At 36.2% G+C, this 22,972-nt stretch overlaps 3 protein-coding genes and 1 pseudogene across 3 annotated transcripts; 3 read left to right on the top strand and 1 right to left on the bottom strand.

The window, feature by feature from the left end:
* Positions 1-508: 508 nt before the first annotated feature.
* On the bottom strand, positions 509-2,610 carry LOC107485015 (uric acid degradation bifunctional protein TTL-like). The gene is made up of 4 exons (XM_016105555.1): positions 2,452-2,610; positions 2,252-2,353; positions 787-880; positions 509-687 (listed from the first exon to the last, which is right to left on the bottom strand). Exons 1-4 carry the CDS (start codon positions 2,608-2,610, stop codon positions 509-511), a joined length of 534 nt encoding a protein of 177 aa, XP_015961041.1.
* A 12,289-nt stretch (positions 2,611-14,899) lies between these two features.
* Positions 14,900-16,625, top strand: LOC127746563 (photosystem I P700 chlorophyll a apoprotein A2-like; the record flags this gene model as incomplete). The annotated part of the gene is made up of 1 exon (XM_052260205.1): positions 14,900-16,625. A coding segment is annotated over one exon (1,674 nt), but the record flags the coding sequence as incomplete, so codon positions are not given.
* A 1,840-nt stretch (positions 16,626-18,465) lies between these two features.
* LOC107485049 (proteasome subunit alpha type-4-like) lies at positions 18,466-19,501 on the top strand. Its single transcript, XM_016105579.3, has one exon. It carries the CDS (start codon positions 18,575-18,577, stop codon positions 19,325-19,327), a length of 753 nt encoding a protein of 250 aa, XP_015961065.1. The 5' UTR covers positions 18,466-18,574; the 3' UTR covers positions 19,328-19,501.
* A 2,243-nt stretch (positions 19,502-21,744) lies between these two features.
* LOC127746666 (photosystem I P700 chlorophyll a apoprotein A2-like) overlaps positions 21,745-22,972 on the top strand; it is a 4,818-nt pseudogene continuing 3,590 nt past the window's right edge.

Raw genomic sequence — 22,972 nt, 5'->3', positions numbered from 1 at the left:
TATATAAAACAATAAGACTACAATGCTATATATTCTACCAAAATATTTCAAATTAAAGACCAAAAGAGATGCTACATACAAATATAATTTCCCTTATTATGTATTATACTTTTTCAAATCTTCTAAACATATTTGGAGATATGGTGGGATGAGAACCCTTAACTTGCGTATTAGTTTTATTTAATTGAATATTGGTAGTGAATTCAAGAATGGGAATTCTACACCTTGTATTTGTTGGAAAGACAATTTTCACCACAAATTCTACGAATAGCTGGCATCAAGTAAGCAATAAAAAATTAACCATAGTAAAAGTAATAAAAAGGTACAAAAAAATTGAATAGGTCAGCTAAATATCTTTGTGTTTGAAATGAATCCAAATTGAATTCTGTGCAAAAACACAAAAATAACTAGACATAACAACGAAAACATAACTAGGATTCAACTAAGCAAATAATAAGTCACATTATTTGACAAAAACACCATCAGAAGAAATCAGGGTAGAGATGGATCATTCTATCTGGTTCTCGTCTGGTGTTTTATTGAGGTCATAACTTCTCATGGTAGCCTTGTCACCGGTCCAAAAAACCTCGTCGGAACTATTGCTGGGCATGAGTTCTTCTTCCAGTGAGTCTGGAACTATCTCCCCTAAATCTTCTGTTTCCTCTTGAAATTCCTCTTGAGATAATCCTAAAAGTTACATCGTAACAAAACGATTTGAATAACATTACTAAATTTTATAGAGAACATAGTCTGGCTGCCATATTCTACAAGGCTTGTTATATTTACGTTCCCAGAGTTTCGTGAGTCTTCTTTCTATGAAATAGAATTCCTCTCGGGCCGCAAACTCCAGTTCAACCAAGAGATTGTTCTCGCATCGAGCCTAAATCATAACAAAAAAATCATCAGAACAATTGGGCATTCCAACAAACTAGGAAGACATTACATAGGATAATCTGAAAGTGTTCATGGGGAGGGGATTTGTTGACTCAATTCAACAAGATTCATCCTAAAATTTTATCTTTTAACCTGATAATATTTATTAGAGTATGCTTTCTCAAGAATACAATAAAGAACGAGGCAAGAAAAAAAAGATTTTGCTTGAAATATAGATGCTTTATGAAGGAGATCATTCATAGCAATCACAGTACATAGCCGAAAATGATAATCCGCATCTGTCATAATGATGAAAAACTATATAAGATTCTAAAAATTAAACCAGTAATTAAGCTAATAAAGTTAAAATTTGAAAATTTTAAAAGATTAACTAAAATTTAATGAAAAGTTGAAAACCCATATTACCTTTATAATCAAAATGGAAAATCAATTAGTATCATTAAGACGTTTGTACTTAGTACTATTTAAAATCTGTTGACTTAGTAGTATTTGCTAGTTATGTTATATTGCTACGGTCACCATTGAAATCGAATAAGAATCAGCTGTGGGATCATTCTTGACCACGTTGGAAAAGTCCTCGTGCAATTAATTAACCAACAAGAAAAGAAAAAATCTCAAGTTTTTTTTCGCCGTTTTTTTTCTCGAAAAATAAAATTTTAAAAACTAAATAAAAATACTAAACATAATAAATCTAAATAAAAATACTACCAATATTACATGAATAACCTAGTACAAGTACATGTGTTATTATTTTCTATCTCTTGTGATTTCAACATTATATATAGTGATTAATATCTTTCAAAGAAAAAGGTTGATACATTTATTAGCATTAATCAATGACCCAAAAATCGTTATATAAGACAACTTTCTATTAGTAATATGATTTTGAGTGCTGCTTAAGATCTATTTGGGTGAACTTTCACAAAATAATAACACTTTTAAGTAATTTTTTAAAAAAATTTATATTTAAATATCTCGTATAAAAATATTTTTTTATTTAACAATTATGTTGGATAGAATAATATAAAAATATTTGTTTGTTTATATGTTATGTTAAAAACTTTTTTATGTAACAAAATTAAAATAATAAATTATAACTTCTAAAAAAATATTTTTTTATTTTTTTAGTATTTTTATTTTTACTATTGAAATTTATTAAACACAAGAAAAATATATATTTTATCAAAAAAATTTTAATAACTTAGTGAGACCTAAATATTGATTTTACTTTTTTTAAAATCAATAATATATATGTTAACATTCATTGAGCCTTAATATCTTGCAAAATATTAAAGTGATGTCTAAAATAATAACAGCAACAATAACAATAATAACATTTAATAAGCTGATTTTATACCTTGACCTCCTCCATTATTTTATGGGAATGTCTAGCATCTGTAATTGTTACGAATTCGAAGCCAAATTTCTTCCGGTACTTCGCTCCAAATTGACACAAATCCTACAACATTCAGAGTCGTATAAATCATCCGATAGTTGGCTTTGTCTTATGGTTATGGTTATAGAACCCTTGATTGGTCAGCCAGTTTGGATACGTACCGAAATTAGTTCAGTAGGCGCCCTACTAATAGCTGTACCTATGTGCCTGTGTGCGGAGAATGCACCCAACCATGCTCTAATAGACGAATTGTTGAACCATAAATCTCGAGCGAATGAAATTCCGTGCTCAAGTGAAGAGAACGGAGAGGCCTCTTGCATCGAGCGGACGAAAAAAAAGCTGCTGGCACACATAAAGAGGTCATTCTCTTCTAATTTCCCTACTTAGTCCCAACACATAAAAGCGTGAGCAAGAGAACTCTAAGTATACAGGTCTTGCATATTAAATCTCAAGATACATACACTTAAAAAAGGCAAAATTAAATAAGATCAAAGTCGATCCAGACGACTAATTTTTATTATTCTCCTATTTGCTTATAAATGAAATTTCAAGAGTATAATAAGGGGAAAGGTACAAGTGTGCATGTCATATATTGCTAGCCAAATATATCTATGAATCAGCAGCCTCTTCACCGGTTTTGATTGCGTCAGGCATGGGTTCTTCTAAGTCGCCATCCCTTGTCAACGAGATACCTTCAACATCACGCTTAGACAAATCAGTCAGACTTTGTTAGAGGGAAATTTCGACCTCACAGTGTTCATTGTATTCACCCATGTCAAATAAATCTCTCGGCTTCACATGGACCACAATGTTCCATTCCTTATTGACTTCATTGTCCACATAGTATACAAGGCGAGTCTCGGAAGCAAGAATGTACAGTTCGTCATCTTCACAATCACCAGTGTGAATCGGATTGCTAAAGTTAACACATGTGTGTCCCAAAATGTCTTGTTTTATGCCTCTACCAGACGTGGTGTTTGCCTAGATGCATCTAAACAAGGCCACAGAAAATTGTCCACTGTAATTCAATTCAATGATATCTACCAATCTTCCATAATAAGAGACGCCACCAACAGCCATGTTACTGTCACGAGCGCTTGCATAACTTCTAGTGTCAGAAGTGACACAAACCCCGCTATTCTGGGTTCTCATTCCATCCTCTCTTGATAGGGTTCTAAACCTGAATCCGTTTACATTGTACGCCTTAAAGCGCTTTGCCTGAATATTAGGGCCACATGCGAGCCACTGCAGTTCTCTCAGGTGCATCATACTTTCCAGTGGTATCTACCAATGAAATAAAGATTTTCAGAGTTGAGTGGCAGGAGGCAAGATATTAACAAAACTATAAATGGAAGAGCCATACAGAAGATTCACCTCATTCTCGAACCACTCGGCGAATTCTCTATGGACAACCCTGTCAATGTAGGCTTCATTTCTTTTGCCAATACTTCGTAGCTGTCTTTTTCTACTAGCCCTAAAATCCCTAAGCATACCATGTAGATCTACTGTTAAAGGTATAAACAAATATTGCCTTCGGGTACAATATGATTCTAAGTTTAATAACTGCACTTACTCTAAGAAATTCTCCACAGCTGCGCAATTGACCAATACGTGACGATGTGCCTGAAGTCTCTCGGTTGGTGAAAGATTCAAACTCTCGAAAGCCCCAACCGCTTTGCCAATCAGTGGGAACATGCTTGTCGCATTATTAGTCGCATCTTCGCTCGGTCGATCATCAACACGCAATGGTCGATTGATCCTGCTTTCAATGTTATCCAGATATCTCGAACAAAAAATGAGAATCTCATCGGATAAGTAGCCCTCGGCAATTGATCCTTCTGGTGCTGCCCTATTATGCACGTACTGCTTAAGACGACCTATGTACCTTTATGAGCGAGATATGTGTTAGGTTGTTAGCTTTTGAAATAACTCAAATGTAAAATTAGTCTTATAGGTACCTTTCAATTGGATACAGCCACCTATAATGCACTGGGTCCCCTAGGCGTACCTCTTTGACCAGATGCGTGATTTAGGTGTACCATGACTGTGAAGAAAGATGGTGGAAAAATTATCTCAATTTGACAAAGAGTGAGGATCACATGTTCTTGTAAGAGAGGAAGTTGTTGAGGGTCTATAGATTTACTGCATAGTCGTCGAAAGGAAGTTGACAAATCAGCCAGGACGACTGCCACTGGGGCTTTCAATACATTCCTGATAGCTATTGGGAGAAGATGTTCCATGAGAATGTGGTTGTCATGACTTTTCAAGCCGGATATTTTTCGCTGTTGTAGGTCAATACAATGAGATATGTTGCTCGAATGACCATCTGGAAAGACCATATTCTTTAAGTTCCTAAGAAAAATGTCTTTCTGTGAATTCGACATGGAGAATATTGTAGTGGGATACTTTCCATCTTCTCGTGGCCAGAGTTCATGCCTAATTCCCATCAGCTGGAGGTCTTTTCGAGCTTTGAGGTTGTCCTTGGATTTACCACTGTCGTTCAGTATCGTGTAGATAATGTTGTCGCACACATTTTTCTCTATGTGCATCGCGTCCAGATTGTGACGCAACAAATTATACTCCCAATATGGGAGTTCAAAGAATATACTCCTTTTTTTCCAAGGAGACTCATCTTGTAATGCAGCCTGTTGTCCGCGCACTCTTTTACCGGCTTCCGTTTGCACCTTGCCAAGCTTGACATGCACATTATCCAACTGTCTCAAATAATCTCCACCCAGAAATGTTAAAGGCAGACCTCTGACCTCTACCTTCCCATCAAATCTGACCCGGTCCTGCCAAAATCTGTGGCCTTAATTCAAAAAGCACCAATGACCCATGAAACACCATTTCTGACTAAACGTGAGTCGCTTAGACTCGGTATCCAGGTTGCACGTAGGACATGCTCTCCCACCGTACGTATTCCACCCAGATAAGTTGCCCAACCCTGGAAAATCGCTGATTATCCACATCAATGCAGCATGCAGCTTGAATGTTTTTTTCTTGCTAGTGTTGTACGTATCAACACCACCCTACAGCTGCTTCAACTCATCTATCAACGACTGTAAGTAGACATCTATGTTATTTACCAGGCATCTTGGGACCGGGGATAATCATAGACAGTAAGAAAGAGCTGGGTCTCATACAACTCCATGGGGGCAGGTTGTAGGGGATTAGAATCACGGGCCATATCGAGTACCTTGAGCTGAGATTTCCGAAGGGATTAAAGTCATCACTAGCTAAGGCTAAGCGAATGCTGCATGGATCGCCATTGAAGTGAGTATATCTTCTATCAAATGCCTTCCATGCCTCTCCGTCTCGTGGATGCCTCAAAAAACCATCCGAGTTAGGACCTTTCTTGTGCCATAACATGTCAACAGATGTCTTACTGGACATGAACATCTGCTGCAGTCGTGGAACAAGGGGAAAGTAACAAAGAACCTTCACCGCCTGTGGCTTCCCATTCTTCTTAACAACCACATTGATCCAGACAATGGAATTCATCCTAGTCTTTTGCTTCCATCTCGAGGTCCCACATATCTTGCACCTAGACAGTTCTTGATCGCTGCCCTGATATAGCATGCAGTCATTCGGACATGCATCTATCTTCTTGTACGCAATACCGAGCTTTCGTATGATCCTCTTGGCATCGTGCAGTGAAGCCAGAATCTTTGCATGCTCAAAGGCCTCACACAGTAACTCTAGTATCATTCTGAATGCCTTGTGGCTCACGCCGCACATGCACTTTATATGGTATAGCCTGACCAAGAAAGCCAACTTCGAGAATTTCGCACAATCCGGATACAATTCCTGCTCTCCATCCTCAAGCAGCTCATCAAAATGATGGGCCTCCTGACTAAGTTCGTTGTACAAATAAGGCAACTCTTCGGCATCCCCCTCAAAATCTTTGTTGCTCGAGTCATCTTCATCGACAACAGAACCTGGAAAGTTGAATACCTCACGAACCATGTCGAGCATTGGATCTCGGTAGACGCTACCAGGGTCAGTTTCTTGTGTCTCAGTAGAACTCTCTCCTACGCGTCTCTCCCCGTGATGTAACCAAAAAGTATACTTAGCAGGAAACGATTTTAACAGCAAGTGATCGTAAGCATCCTCTCTAGTTTGGAATCCCACACGAAGGACATGGATAATGTATCATCCCATCGGAGGATGCATTCACCATTGGATGATGCATTCGCAAATGCGAAATCCAAAAATTTGTTCAACCCGGCCTTGTATTCGACACTACCTCGTGGCCTTGAGATCCAACTCTTATCTATATCTACTTTTATGATGTTCATATAAATGAATGAATAAAACTTTAATAAAGAAATACAAATAGAAAATAATAAAAAAAATTCGGACAAACTGTCCAACGGGATATATTAAAGGGAAAATTATTCTAAAGAACCGTTAGGAAGATTTAATTATTAAAAGGGACCTTTAATACCAAAATTATTAAGAAGGACTAAATCTTTTTATAATATTTAAGATGTAGAATCAAATCTTTTATAATATTTTTTATTTTTGTGATCGTTACCCAACGAAAAAAAAGACAAAAGATCATAAAAGTAATAAATAAATAAATAAATAAATAAATAATAAAATTACTAAAAATTTTTAAAATATAAAAAAATTAATATAAAAATTATAAAAAATAAATAAATAGTTAAAAATTAATATTTTAATAATCAAATCTCCCTAATAATCTTTTAGAGTAAATTTTTTAAAAGTAATTAACTAATTAATCCCAAGTGAATATTCATACATATTTATATAGCATTGAGAATCAAACAACATATATTAAAAATTATAAAAAATAAATAAAAGTATAGTTAAGAATATATTTATCTCCTTATAATAAGATTTGGTTCTTCTTCTTAAATATTATAAAATAATTTGGTCTTTTTTAATAATTTTAGTATTAAAGATCCTTTTTAATAATGAAATCTTCATAACGGGAGAGTAATATTCCATATTAATTCAGTAAGTAATCCAAAAGAGAGAACGGGAGAATAACTCGGAAATAAAACATAGATAAAGGTACTTGTATCCGGGATAATAGATAGAATATAAATGGTATTAAGAAGGTTGCTTACTCATGGTCTAATTCTGCACTTTTAAAAAATTACTGGAAGAAAAAATTTCTGGTTCCGAAGCCAAAAAATGAAATGGAAAAGAAGAGCTTCCTTAAAAAAAAGGGAGAAAAAGAAGTTAGAGTGTAAAGATATAAAACACAAAAGTATAAATAACAGATCACAGTGCACAAAAAACAACAAAGCCTTTGAATCTATTCATGTCGAGAGTGAAATAAATTGAAAAATGTTTTGGTGAGCATCTTTTCCCACACCTCCAGCACTTGTTTCCCATCTTCCAAGTTGCCTTTTCATTTTGCGGTATCCTTATTTATTAGATTTTCAATGATACACCCTAACTAATCAAACTTCTCTATTACGTAATATTAACTAATATATATTTAATTAAATTTACAGCATATTTGGAAAATCATGGATTTCTCCTGAACTCAACTAACAGGACTTGATTATAGCTAACTAAATCTATATAACAACCACTAAGCTAGTTGTATGTTACGGAATCATCTGAAGAAAAGTAGTTATGACGAACTAAAATTATGTGCTTTATATGTAGTTTCTTTTAGTGTAAGGGTGGAAAGTTGAAATTAAAATGGTCTCTTTACATTGCATATAAGATTTGTTCACATCAGCTGGTGCCGGTTGGTGCATGTGCTTGTATGCAAACATTACAAATCATGTAACAAACAATGAAATTACTATTTACCCTCGTTAAAAAGATAAAATCTCATTCAGCATCCAAAGATAAGCACGAAGAACAATCAAGACGAGGGTCGAAAGATTGAATAAGAGGATTTTGAAGCTTAATTTGGTTCGCAGAAATTTATATATTTCATTTATGATCATTTTTATATATACATTAACGGTACATGTCAGTGAGATAAATCAAGGTTCCTGATATGAGAACTGTAACGAATTCATCATACAAATCATTAATCATAGTAAACAATATAAGGAAATGGCTAATGCATGTGGGAAGTGAGATCCCCAAAGAAATTGTAGCCACTGTATGTTACATAAAGAAAGCCATCTTCATCCTTCTCTTCATATATGGTTTAAATAATTGCTCCTGTAGGAGGAAGTACATTGTCCACTAAAATGAAGATGGCTTTTTCAGCACTTAACTACTGATATTATTACCAAAAGAATATAACTAATACTCCATCTTAAATTTGTCATTTATCAGCTGAATAAAGATTAAATCAATGACCATGATCACTGGCTAAGAACTAAGATGTAAATACACAATTCAAATGCAGTTCAACAAGAATTAATTCAGGTCCTATCACAATATAAAGAAACATATCAAGTGAAGAAAAATATAGTAAGAAGTCTAATTGGCAGCTTTATTATATCATGCTGCATATATTAATATCAACCAAAGTTGATGTAAAATATTTCATTTGAAAGTAGCATACCGCTGCACTATCCTCAACTACACCATTGGAAAAATGACAACACTTGGTCATAAAAGTGAACACAATTTGATTAGTATACCCCAACACAGCTCCACTAGTCATATTATATACACCTTGCTATGTTATGTTTAGACCAACCCCTCAAAAGTTCCTCACTTTTAACTTATTGTAAGGCTACATAAACAGTTCTACTAGTCATTTTATATTACCAAATCAAGGATTAATACTAAAGCGAACCAAATAGTACAAATCAAAGTAATAATGAACCAATTTGAAATATAATAAGTGCTAAAATCCCAACATAATCTTAGGAAACAAACTCGGTCAATGAAGTAACAGAAAAGAGAAATTCAGTAAGGTCTTGAACAGAGACTTTTTTTTGTGCTAAGGTCTTAAACAGAGCAAGAGGAAACAAAAATGTGATTAACAAAGCACAAAAGCTAAACTTAGTAACTAAGAATTCTAAAAAAAATGAAACTTTATAAGTAAACACACAGAGTCCATATATAATATCTCCATTGTTTTTCATACTTGGAAAATTGACCAAAATCCTATCTTATGTAAACCAAGTTCTCTATCAATAATTAGTATATAAACCAGCCAAGCTAGCTAGCTGGGGAAACTAATTAAGTACTAATTTCAAGTTTCACATCAATAATAATACAAAGGAAACCTCTAATTATTTTTTAAAAAAATTTAAACTAATAAAAATAAGTACATAAATAATTATATCTCTAATTGATATTTATCAAAGCAAATTTCACTTCCTATTATTACTATTACTTAAAAACTCTAAGTGCATTTTATCCTCGTTGATTAATCGTTATGTATACATAGTTACATACTGTTTTAATTTATTTAATATATAAACTAAAAGAATGCTCAATCATCCATTCATAGGAGACATATATGAAATAATATGTGATTAACAATTGCTTCTCTTCTAGTGACATGTAAACAGAAAAAGACTGTCATATATATTCTGATTTATCTGTCCCCTCTCTATCTCTCTCTGATCTGTTTCCTTTTATAATAATATATAGTAGAAACTAGGCCTTGCAGCTTGTATTATGGCATAACAGCAGACAAAATGAGACAGCATAAAACATGCAGGGTGAAACTAGTAGCTATGTCTGAGTATATGAATCAACGACTGACATAACATATATTTCTATAGACCACATCTAGATAAAACTTAGCTCGTTCATTCTTCCATCCAGGCACAGGCAGAGAAATATAATAAATGAATAAATGTATTAATTATTCGGTTGTAATTTGTTGAACATAATAGGTACCAATCAATCAAACTAAAAATGGAATAAAGACTTATGTATCTATATGTTTGTTATAACTTAGTAACTCCTCTTGATCTCAACAGTTAATTCATTAGTCAGAGTTTTTGAAAATTAGAATATCACCAAATATACTATATTATCAAATATCCAACATTATCCAAAACTCACATAATATTGATTATTTCATGGTTAATATTACTAATAATAGGCAAAAGATGCAGTGGTGAGAAGTTGTCAATGCAGGTAAGTATTGGTTATAACACATAGACAATATTATGGTTACATCAGGATCAAATCCTTCTTACTATAACCCTTTCCTAACTAGGAGAATGATCAATTCCACTACTCACATATGCAAAAGATGAATGGATGCAATATTAATAAATAAAATTTATTATAGTGGATTCAAATTTCCAAGCTTAGAGGCAGACCATAGATGCAGGATAGAATGCAAAGAGCACAATGGAGATCATTATGAAAATTGTAGCATTTGTACGTATTTCCAGTTCTGTACACGCACCTAAAAGGAATGATGACAACCACTTTGCATCTATATATCAGGATTAGCCCAGAACCTTGTAACTAGATTAGTTTATTTAATTTCACAGTTTAAAAGCAGTATACACAGGGAGGGAGTTCAGTGATGGTTCAAAGGCTAATGGAATTTTCTTTTCTCTCATCCAAAATATAGCTTGATTCAATCCAACTCACACGATTACCCTTCAAGTACAACTAACTACAGCCGGTTTAAGAAGGCAATATAAATTTAATGATCGATTGTAAGAGAAAGGGGAGGAATAAAGCAACAATGAACAATCGAATGAGCATCAAAGAATCCGTAAAATTAAATCAAACCAATGGTATCAACATGCTTTTATGTTCACTCAAACCACTCAACATTGTTTCTCAGCTCCACACTCATCACACAAAGCAAAAAGTACTCTATCTGTCTACACAATAAGAGATTGACTCAAGGGTGAGAGATAGACGATATTAACGTGAACCAATCAAGTCTCCATACTGAATATAAAAATTAACAGAGGAATTCATCGTTGATGATCATGGACAGAGGTATTATACTCTAATATTTGTTATCTTTTGGAAGATAAACTTGCAATCTGCTAATTAATCGTACTGAATGAAATCCCTAACTCAAAACTGCTTCAGTTAGCCATAATTTATAGAAGATATAGACAAATACATGTTCAGAATTATGAACCAGTAATGAAAACCAGAAGAAAAGCTCAATGTGGAAGAACAAACCGGTGAAAAGGGGGAGGCAGCGATAACTAGGATTCGCGCACGGTGGAGGATGGTGTCGGGGTTTCACGCACTACCGATGAGATGCTCAAATTTATCGCCGGTGATGGAACCACGGTTGTACGCTGCGCAAGGTGGAGCAGATGGTACACGGCTCTGCTCCCGCTCGTGTTTGGCACGCTACCAAAATGAAGTGACGGGTTTCTGCAAATTTGGAGGGAGGGGGTTTCAATTAATGGCAGTAAAGTAAAAGGGGAAATTGAATTAAGGAATTGAAACTCACCTAGCGGCGCCGATATTCAGGGATGTTTAGCAGTACCTGCCAAACTACCGCTGATCTCTACCGGGATCTTCTAAACTAGCGGCGTTTTTGCTAGGGCTGTTGTTTCTCTGCTGCTAGGCTCCGCATCTGCTGTAGTGAAAACTTAGGCTAGAAAACCTTAAGATAGGAATGAACTGAATGTATAATTGATGGATTGTGTAGATAGAATAAAATGTGTGGTTTAGCTGTTGTTAATAATTTGCTGTTGAAGTTGATTGGTTTTGGAAAAAGATTTAACATTGGTATTTGTTTGATTTTGAAATAATTTATTACTGGAAATGATTTAAATGACTGAGAGGTATTTGGTTTGGTAGTTGGGACCCTTTAAGGGTGGCAGAAATTCAAGTTTTAGAGGAGATACTGTCAAAATTTCTATAAGAATTGGAGTTTTGATTTGAAGTGTTATTTTAAAAAGGAAAGAGATTATTATGTGGCTTCTGTATTTGAGACTATTTGTTGATCCTCTGTCGCAAGATGTGACCAGGCACTTTAACTCCTCGGATTTCCCCATGGGCATGCATATATATATGAATATTGAATATTATATTTGAGCTCGGAGTTTGACTCCATGGAATACTATATTATTGAGCTTGGAGTTTGACTCCATGGAATACTATGTTATTGAGCTTAGAGTTTGACTCCATGGAATACCATATTATTGAGCTTGGGGATGTGCACACAGAGGGATTGTCCAATGGTTAACTACCAGGACATGTCGGGTTGATTGTATAACCGACATATGAGACTCATCAGCCATAGGACAGGCATACATCATATGCATTTGTTTGCTTTATTTGAGTGTGTGTTGTTTTAGTTTGCTTAACTGTTTAATTTTGCTTATCTGCTACTTGTTCTACTTGCTGTAAATGCTTCTCTATTTGTGTTTTCCTTACTTGAATTGTATGTGTATATTTTCTGAGAAATCCCTCTTGATGGAGGTGTGGCGGGGGGGAGAGGTTGTTCCACCAATGTCTCGGAGGATTGGAGGAGTCAGAAAGTGAAGTGTTAAGTTAAAGTTAGATTTAGAACTTTAATACCTTAGATAACTTACCTAATTTCTGGTTTAGCTGAATCTTTAAGCTGAAATCTGAGTGTCGAAGTTCTAGGAATGCCTCTGGCTCTCCCGAAACCTTTTAGATTAACTATGCGGGCACCTTTACCATGCTGAGAACCTCCGGTTCTCATTTCATATATATTTTGTTGTTTTTCAGATGCAGGTCGAGAGACACCTCGTTGAGCGTCTGGAGACCCTCCTTACAAGCGAAGAACTACCTTTTGGACTGTCATATTTTGTTTTAGGCTATATATATGTTTATAGAATCTCCGCTTGTACATTTTGTGTTTTGTCCCTCCTAGAGGTTGACTTGAAGATACAGGTGTTTATTTTGTAGTTTGAGTTTTATTTTGGTTTGTATATAAATATATATAATTATATACTCTGGCCAGCCTTAGCTTCGCAAGTCGAGTCTGGAGCTTGCTGTCTGAGTTTTGAAACTCTGATATATATACATATGTTTTCAGTTTTCTTTTGATCTTACTTATCCGTTTTACGAATATCCATGCGAGTGTGACACGATTTTCTGTTTATCGTTTTTGTTTAGCTTATTCTTCAAGGCTCATAGATATGATTTCATCCACTATATTTATGTACATATCCTTTTCTTTTAGAGGTCGTAATACCTTGCCACCTCTGCTTTACGACTTAAGCGTAAGGCTCTGTGTGGTAGGGTGTTACATTAGGAGTCTCTCCGAACTCTGACAGTTCCACATAAGGACTCTCATGGTGCTATGAGTGCCACTGAAGTGTTGGCACCCTCCACATTCTTCAGTTCTTCTATTTCAGCAACATCCATACTCCGATTGACCAACTCCATTTCTATATCCTCTTTTGCCCTTCTCTTCATTCCACTCTGCTGCTCCAACCCTTCTTGTCCCATTCTGACCATTTATTCCACTCTTTTAAACTTGCTATTGTATTCACTGTTAGACATCTTATTAGAGTTTATTTCAATCACAATATCCCCTAGATTTGTTTCAGTTGAATTACTACTTTGACACTGCAACAGTTCCTACTTTTCATTTACAGCCACTACCTTTCTATATCTTCATACATTCTCCTTTTCACCCTTATTATCTCTTTCAACTATTACCTTCTCCCTTCTATTATCCATGCCTTTATCATTGAAATTCAGACTTGAAAATCCATCAATGAGGTAGCCTGTTAGTGATTTTTTGCACCTAGAAGGTTGGGAGTTTTGGAACCCTCTCTCCCCTTTTGTTTTCTCATTCTCCTTCAACTTTACCCTTATTCTGACTTGGTCCGCTCTTACTCATTCACCTATTTTGTCTTCTTGCATCCAATCTTCTTTTATGTCTTCCAACATCCGGTTACAATTTTGTGATCATAGCTTATCTTAGCACAATAAGCACAGATTGTCCCTAATCTCTCATACCTCAGCACCACTACAATTGGATTTTTATCAAAGTCAGGCACCCTCAATGAGTCTTTAACTAGCCGAGTACTATCGATTTCTACCATTGCCTTAATAATTCTTGTTTCTCTACCCTTAACATCAAAGAAACCTACATCAACCAGTCTACCAATTTCTTTCCCCAAATTTCTCACCACTTCCAATGTTTTGAATGATTTTGGAATTTCCCAAAGCTGGATCCATATCAGCACCGTGATAGTCAATTGCTCCTCTATCTTCACTCCCTCTTTTTACCTTTGAACATGCAAGGCATAATTTTTGAACAGCCATAGGGATCCCTTTTAAATTATCATCGCATCCCATTCTTTCTCAAAGAAAAATTGATACTGATTGTGTCCAATCTCGATGACCCATAACTCTTTCAACCTCTCCCAAATTGCTCTCAATGCTTCCTCCATTGTCTTTGTAGAATATGATTTATCAGTGAATAATTTGCTTACTAAGATACAATTATTAATACCTTCCCTTATATCCCCCTCCTCCAATTGTATAAGATCATCATTCTCGTCCTCACTCGTACATCCCCTTATATCTGCCATGCACCAGATGAAGAAAATACGTGGGAGAGATTAAGAGAGAAAATGTAATTTGTATAAATTTTTCTAGAGTTTGACGTTGACCTTAACGACACAAAAACTCTGTTAAATTTAAAATCTTAGCAGAGCATGTTAACCTAGACGGCTAGACGACACATTTAATATATTTTGATTATTTATTTATTTATTTTACATTAGTGGTAGATTTTTATGTATATCTAATATAGTTTATTGGACAGGACATTTAGTTCATGTCGCTATTCCAGGAGCTAGAGGGGAATACGTTCGATGGAATAATTTTTTAGGTGTATTGCCACATCCTCAAGGATTAGGTCCACTTTTTACAGGCCAGTGGAATCTTTATGCTCAAAACCCAGATTCCAGTAGTCATTTATTTGGTACCCCTCAGGGAGCAGGAACTGCCATTCTAACACTTCTTGGGGGATTCCATCCACAAACGCAAAGCTTATGGCTGACTGATATTGCGGACCATCATTTAGCTATTTCGATTCTTTTCCTGATAGCTGGTCACATGTATAGAACCAACTTCGGGATTGGCCACAGTATAAAAGAGATCTTAGAAGCACACATTCCTCCAGGGGGTAGATTGGGGCGTGGACATAAGGGTCTTTATGACACAATCAATAATTCACTTCATTTTCAATTAGGTCTTGCTCTAGCCTCTTTAGGAGTTATTACTTCCTTGGTAGCTCAACACATGTACTCTTTACCTGCTTATGCGTTTATAGCGCAAGATTTTACTACTCAAGCGGCGTTATATACTCATCATCAATACATCGCAGGATTCATTATGACAGGAGCTTTTGCTCATGGAGCTATATTTTTTATTAGAGATTACAATCCAGAACAAAACGAGGATAATGTATTGGCAAGAATGTTAGACCACAAAGAAGCTATAATATCGCATTTAACTTGGGCCAGCCTATTTCTGGGGTTCCATACTTTGGGATTTTATGTCCATAATGATGTCATGCTTGCTTTTGGCACTCCGGAAAAACAAATCTTGATCGAACCCATATTTGCCCAATGGATACAATCTGCGCATGGTAAAACTTCATACGGCTTCGATGTACTGTTATCTTCAACGAATAGTCCGGCGTTCAATGCGGGGCGAAGCATATGGTTGCCCGGTTGGTTAAATGCTATAAATGAGAGTAGTAATTCTCTATTCTTAACAATAGGACCCGGAGATTTCTTAGTTCATCATGCTATTGCTCTAGGTTTACATACAACTACATTGATCTTAGTAAAAGGTGCTTTGGATGCACGTGGTTCCAAGTTAATGCCAGATAAAAAAGATTTTGGTTATAGTTTTCCTTGCGATGGTCCGGGACGAGGTGGTACTTGTGATATTTCGGCTTGGGACGCATTTTATTTGGCAGTTTTCTGGATGTTAAATACGATTGGCTGGGTTACTTTTTACTGGCATTGGAAACACATTACACTATGGCAGGGGAATATCTCACCGTTTAATGAATCTTCTACCTATTTGATGGGATGGTTAAGAGATTATCTATGGTTAAACTCTTCACAACTTATCAATGGATATAACCCCTTTGGTATGAATAGTTTATCCGTCTGGGCATGGATGTTCTTATTTGGACATCTTGTTTGGGCTACTGGATTTATGTTCTTAATCTCCTGGCGCGGATATTGGCAGGAATTGATTGAAACTTTAGCATGGGCTCATGAACGCACACCTTTGGCTAATTTGATTCGCTGGAGAGATAAACCAGTGGCTCTTTCCATTGTGCAAGCGAGATTGGTTGGATTAGCCCACTTTTCTGTAGGTTATATATTTACTTATGCAGCGTTCTTGATTGCCTCTACATCGGGCAAATTTGGTTAATGTAATTTTTTTTTGTATCCGCATCCTTTCCTTCTATGGAGAAGGTGGTTTACAGACCTCTTCTATATTCAATTTCTACTTCTATTTCTACATCTAGGATCCGACTTGTATGATTGATTGATACTAATAGGAAATTAACCATTATGGCAAGGAAAAGTTTGATTGAGAGGGAGAAGAAGAGAAAAAAATTGGAACAAAAATATTATTTGATTCGCCGATCCTCAAAAAAAGAAATAAGCAAAGTTCCGTCGTTAAGTCAAAAATGGGAAATTCATGGAAAGTTAGAATCACTACCGCGTAATAGTGCACCTACACGTCTTCATCGACGTTGTTTTTTGACCGGAAGACCAAGAGCAAATTATCGGGATTTTGGGTTATCTGGACACATACTTCGTGAAGAATGGTTGTGAAGGTTGGTTGCACTCATGTGACTTCATGCTAGTTTGGTTTGTGGTGGTGAGTGCTAATTTGTAGTTTGGTAAGTCAAAATTGGGGGAAAAGTTCGAAATTTTCTTTCGATTTTCTTCAACAATACTCAGAAAATGGGTTGAGGTGAGTAAAGTGTGTAAAACTTAGATATGGGGTCTCAGTAAATCTAGCATTATGGAAGTTTTTTGTGCTTCGAGTTTAGAATGTGGTTTTGGTACTTGAAATTAGAATTTCGAGGTTTTCAGGAAGAGATTGGATAATTGAGTTGTTAAATGCGGATGGTGATTATTGCTTTTGGGATTAGTTTTCTCTAATTGTGTGTCCTGTAGTTAATTTGGGTCTCTGATTCAGTTAACCGGTTGTTTCTAGTGATCTGCTCTCTAGTTTTTTGTGCACTAGGTAGCCTTTTGTTGGTTCTGAATCTCTTTGCATAGGTTGTGTGAGATGCAATAAGCCAGAATTGATATCAGGCTGTGCTTCGGTTAAGATTATAGAATGCCACTTTCGCTTCCCTTTTAATGATAATAGCTATATCTTTGTTGGAAACACTGTGAATTAGTGTAATTTCTTGGAGTTTCTAAGATAATAATTGTATATTACTTCTAATCTTCCCCTGGAGGGTTTATTTTGTTAACTTGGCTTTTGTGTAAGTCATGTGATTTTCAAAATTTGATGCTGGTGTTGTAACCTTGTGTTATGATGTTACAACTATGTTTTGTTCTGTTGGGTTGATTAATTATCTCTCAGATAACTAGTATAGAAGTAGAGTTGTGTTATTCTTCCGTCATATGACTAGAATGACTCCTTGTTTATTTGTATGACTCAAAGTTCTAAATTCCATCTTAGTTGTGTTTGTGTTTAGACTAGGGACTTTATAAGGAGGAAACTATGTCTTTGCTGATGTTACTTACACTCAATTTTCCCTCTGTGTAAATAACCCAATAATGGTTCACAATCAATAACATCCTCACCATCTAGAGGAACCCTATCAGCCAATCTTTCCTCTAATTGGAAGTCTTTCCAGGGGGACCACCACGGCTCCCCTCTTCCCGAGAATTCATACATCCCCCATTACTTTAGTTAAGTGCACGCCGTTGTCCAGGGAATGCCATTTTCCCTGTTTCCTTATTTTTGTGGTCTACTGCCAAATATTATTCGCTTAGGGGTTGTTTGCAAATTGGGATTTTAGAGGGGATGGAAAGGTAGGATTTGTAATGTAAAAGTTCAAAACTTAATACTATAAGTCTTTCATTTCCTTCTCTTGACCTCCAAAATCACAACTCACAAACAACCCCGTAGTTTACAAAACTAAATTACTGTGAAGACTTCGAGAAAGGAAATCTTGTCACAATTTTGTCTTGATTGAATAATCATACGAAATGGTCATGTAAATTATTTCAAATCAATTCTTGATATTTAGAAGCCACTTTCAGGTGGTTATTTCTCTCTTCTACATTAATGCCTTATTGTGAATTTTCCTTGGTTCCTTTCAATTGTTTCTTTTATTTAAGACATACTTTATTCATTCAACTCTCTTTATATCTTGGCTTTGAACGTAATACATAGATCAATATGTCTCGAAGATATGATAGCCGTACAACAATCTTTTCCCCTGAGGGACGTTTGTACCAAGTGGAGTATGCAATGGAGGCCATCGGGAATGCTGGTACTGCAATAGGGATCCTATCAAAAGACGGGGTTGTTTTGGTTGGTGAAAAGAAGGTCACATCCAAGTTGCTGCAAACTTCAACTTCCACCGAGAAAATGTACAAGATTGATGATCATGTTGCATGCGCTGTGGCTGGGATTATGTCTAATGCCAACATCCTCATCAATACTGCTAGAGTCCAAGCACAACGCTACACATATGCTTACCAAGAGCCAATGCCCGTCGAGCAGTTGGTTCAGTCTCTCTGTGACACTAAGCAAGGTTACACACAATTCGGTGGTCTTCGTCCGTTTGGGGTCTCGTTCCTTTTTGCCGGGTGGGACAAAAACTTTGGCTTTCAGCTTTACATGAGTGACCCTAGTGGGAACTACGGTGGTTGGAAAGCTGCGGCTATCGGTGCAAACAACCAGGCGGCACACTCAATACTAAAACAGGACTACAAGGAGGATATCACAAGGGAAGAAGCAGTTCAACTTGCATTGAAGGTGCTAAGCAAAACTATGGACATCACAAGTCTAACTTCAGAAAAGCTTGAACTCGCAGAGGTTTTCCTCGCGCCCTCTGGAAAGGTCAAGTACCAAGTTTGCTCCCCCGAGACACTGACAAAGCTGTTGGTGAAGTTTGGCGTCACCCAACCAGCAACTGACACTGCTTAGCTTGTTGTTCAATGTTTGGTGCAGTTTGATTATTACTATGCAGTGCACTTATTCCTTTTGGAATAGACTACACACTGTGTCCCAAGTTTACTTAAAATTGTAAGTTATAAAACGTTTCATCTTGGTGATGCTGTTGGCTTTGTATACAGTTATGTGCTCTTTATAGACGTTTCATCTGTGATTGTTTAGCGTCCATTATTGTGTAATGGTTCTTCCAATTTATAGTTTCTAACCCGGGGCCTGAAATTAGTAGTTGATAGAAATACGTTTTTCAAAACAGAAGTAAAAATAATATGATTGGTAAGAAGTTGCAAAATAAAGAAAATAAGAAAAAAGTACTTTGCATATTTTAAAGGGTTTTTCTATTTTAATTTTTAGGAGGACTTGGTTGTGACTTGATTATTAATTAACTTGTTTAGTCAACAATTTTTTTCTTGAAAAGATTAAAATAATAGATGATTGGCGCAATGGCATCATTTGATTCATATAGTGGATTTCATCTAGTAATATATGGCTTTGTGATTTATCAAAAAAAAAAACATAAGGCTTTGTTGTGTTAATGTTTGTAATAGATGATTGAAATTAATATTTTTATTGATGTAATTATGTGTTTTTTAATCACTAATAAAATCTAAAGAGATAAGGACCAAATAAAGTATTTTTAAAATTTCAGAACTAAATTAATTTTCTTGTAATCCAAATAAATTTTGACATAAATTGAAGGTTGGAAGGTTTGAAATAAGTTTCCTAAATAAAACCGTGCGTCTCAATTTTCCATTTTGAATTTTTGATGCAATTTTCTTTTTTCTTAGCACTTTGGCGAAGGAGTACTCATGGAGTCATGGTTCGATCTAGTTCGAAGACTCAGTCCGCACCTAAATAATTTAGGTCAAAATTGATTCGATTTTATTTGGGATCAGCTAAATTTAAATTTTAAAAAGATAAAATATCATTTTTATTCTTAATATTTGTAAAAAGATTTAAAAAATATCTTCAAATTTTAATTTTTTTTATTTTATTCCTCAAATTTTTGAATTACATTAATTCTACCTCTGCTGGAATAAGTAAGTTTGAAGTGATTAGAGGTAGAGATAAATTTGTTATTGATCTAGTTAAGCCGAAATGGTCGGAAATGTTCGTGTAAAAAGTTTCACTTGACTAGTTTGTCATATACACATGCTATTAGTGTCATTAATTGTACAAAAGACGATCTCCAAAAATATGACTAAATTCTCGTAGTGCTCCCACAGATTTAGCTCGTGCACCGATTTAACTTCTGAGATTCTAATTGCACTATTTATGTCCTCCAGATTGTAATACGGGCAATATAATAGTCCTTTAGTGGAATTTCGCCGTGACTCAGCGACGGCCTTGCTTATGTGGCATAACCACTACCACGTTGGACATCCGAAACGACATCGTTTCATGGGAAAAACGTATGAAAGCCCAAACGTCACCGTTTTGATCACAGTGAATGTAATGGTTGCTTGGGTAAAGGGTTTAACATTTATTACGTCTTCTTCATATTTTCTCATCTCTCTCAACGCTTGGTCTCCTCCTCCATAACCAGAGACAGTGGCGATAGCCCAGGGCACTGCTGCTTTCTTACCATTGTTGCACTGAACTTGGGGAAAGGTTCGTGGGAAGCCATTGAAGCAACGACTGAGGAACCGTTTAATCTAGCTTCAAGTTAATAATTTTTTTTAATTTTTTGGATCTTTTTTGCATTCCTCGGACGGGCGATTGTTAAAGTTACTCGTATATGATGCATCCAGAATTTTTTGGAATCCATATGTTGTTAGGGTTTTACTTGTTCATATGTTCTAACCGGTAATGGATGCTCTGTTTCTTTTCAATAGAACAGGGGGCAATCTCTGATGGTGTATAATGTGGGTGTTATTTGTTGTTTTTGTGTTGCATGCATGTTAAATTTATTTTTTCCTCTATTATGTTGCAGATGGACGCCGAAGTGTTAGACATAATGTTTCATCATGGGGAAAATTTTGAGAAGGGTAAGGATGGGAGATGGACATATTATCCTGACAATAAGCACTCTTTGGGTGATCTGGATGTGGACAGGTTGGATGTATTCTACCTGAGAAATTACTTCAAACAGCTAGGCTATGAGATGATGAAGGAGGTTTGGTGGCAGGTGCCAGGGATGAGCCTAGAAGTGGGTTTGAGGCGTTTAGACTCTGATAATGAGTTGAGGGAGATGTGTTCTCAGGGTGGAAAGAACAATGGGGTAGTTGATGTCTACATTGAACATGGTATTTCAGAACATGAGATACTACAAGGGTAGGATGTTATTATGCATGTTGATGACCAGGTGAGGGATCTTGGAGAGCAAGCTAAGTCGAATGCCAAGACTGTGAAAAACCCCCCATCCGAAAACTACTATTGAGAAGGACCCTCCGATGAGTTTGAGCATAGTAACATACAAGCTCCAAGCTAAAGAGGCATTACCGAAGAAGATCAATGTGAATTTGAAAATGGAGTCCAAGCCTAAGCCTAAGACAGTTCCCAAACCCAAACCCATACCCACACAAAACAAAGTCACTAGGTCTAGGAGATACTGTCTGAGGTCTTTAGGGAAAGGTTTTTCAAAAGCAAAGAGAAATAGAGGTGACCATGTTGTTCTATCCTTAGACTCAGATTCTCATGACAGCTACAAGAGTGCTGAGAACGAGGCGTATAAGCCATAAGAGCCGGATGATAGTTCAGGTAAATCGGGCATCGGATATAACATTCCTTCATACAAGAAGAAAGTCAAGAAACCCAGTGCAAGAAAGAAGGTCCAGGCAGAGAGTGGAAAGGAAAAAGGGAAGGCCAAGGTTTGCATTAATGATGATGCATTTGTGCAAGACGTTTCTGATGAAGATGTGGACATAGGATTTGTGGGGGAGGGGGAAAGGCTGATAATGATGACGCTTTTGATCCGGGGTTAGATTCGGATGGTGCCAATTCATGGAACTTTTTGGAGATGAAAACACCACCTAATTCAGAGGATGAGCTGGTTGGAGAAGAAAGTTCGGATGAGGTATTTCCGGTGTTTAGGCACGGTGCTATGTTTGGGGAATTGCATTTGGAAGTCGGCATGAAATTCAATACTAAGTGGGAGTTCACGGAGGCAGTGAGGGAGTTTACTATACAAGAAGGGAGATGGATGAGGTTCAGGAAGAACGACAGCAAAAAAGGTAAGGGCAGTATGTAAGGTGAAGGATTGCAAATGGGTTGTGTACGCATCAAGGGACCACAAAGATAGTTACTGGCAAGTGAAGACATTCTTAAATGATCACACCTGTCCAAGAGAGGATAGGAACATGGTAGAAAATAGAAATTGGGTTGCAGGTAAGTTGGTGAAAAAAGTATGGAAATATCCCAATTTCAGGAATTGTGAGGCTACAATTTTTTTCAAGACGAAATACGACTTGTTGCTCAATAGGAATTCTATATCACGGACACTGTGTGATGCTAGGAATGTAGTTTATGGGGATGCGAAGGAGAAATATGCCATGCTTAGGGACTATGGTGAAACCCTGTTGAAGACCAACCCAGGATCCACAGTTCAGATTTGCACAAAGACACAGCCTAGTGGTGAGGTCATATTTGAGAGGATGTATGTCTGCTCAAGTGGGTGCAAAT

This window comes from Arachis duranensis, chromosome 4 (genome assembly GCF_000817695.3).
Source record: "Arachis duranensis cultivar V14167 chromosome 4, aradu.V14167.gnm2.J7QH, whole genome shotgun sequence".
Taxonomy (NCBI): domain Eukaryota; kingdom Viridiplantae; phylum Streptophyta; class Magnoliopsida; order Fabales; family Fabaceae; genus Arachis; species Arachis duranensis.
This window is presented reverse-complemented; position numbering and strand designations above follow the sequence as displayed.

Bases quoted from the DNA above. Each gene is read 5' to 3' on its own strand.
- LOC107485015 (XM_016105555.1), bottom strand. From the start codon at position 2,610: ATGCAAGAGGCCTCTCCGTTCTCTTCACTTGAGCACGGAATTTCATTC. The intron at 2,354-2,451 runs GTACGTATCCAA...TGAATGTTGTAG, and splicing joins CGCCTACTGAACTAATTTCG to GATTTGTGTCAATTTGGAGC. The intron at 881-2,251 runs GTATAAAATCAG...GTTATGATTTAG, and splicing joins AAATAATGGAGGAGGTCAAG to GCTCGATGCGAGAACAATCT.
- LOC107485049 (XM_016105579.3), top strand. From the start codon at position 18,575: ATGTCTCGAAGATATGATAGCCGTACAACAATCTTTTCCCCTGAGGGA.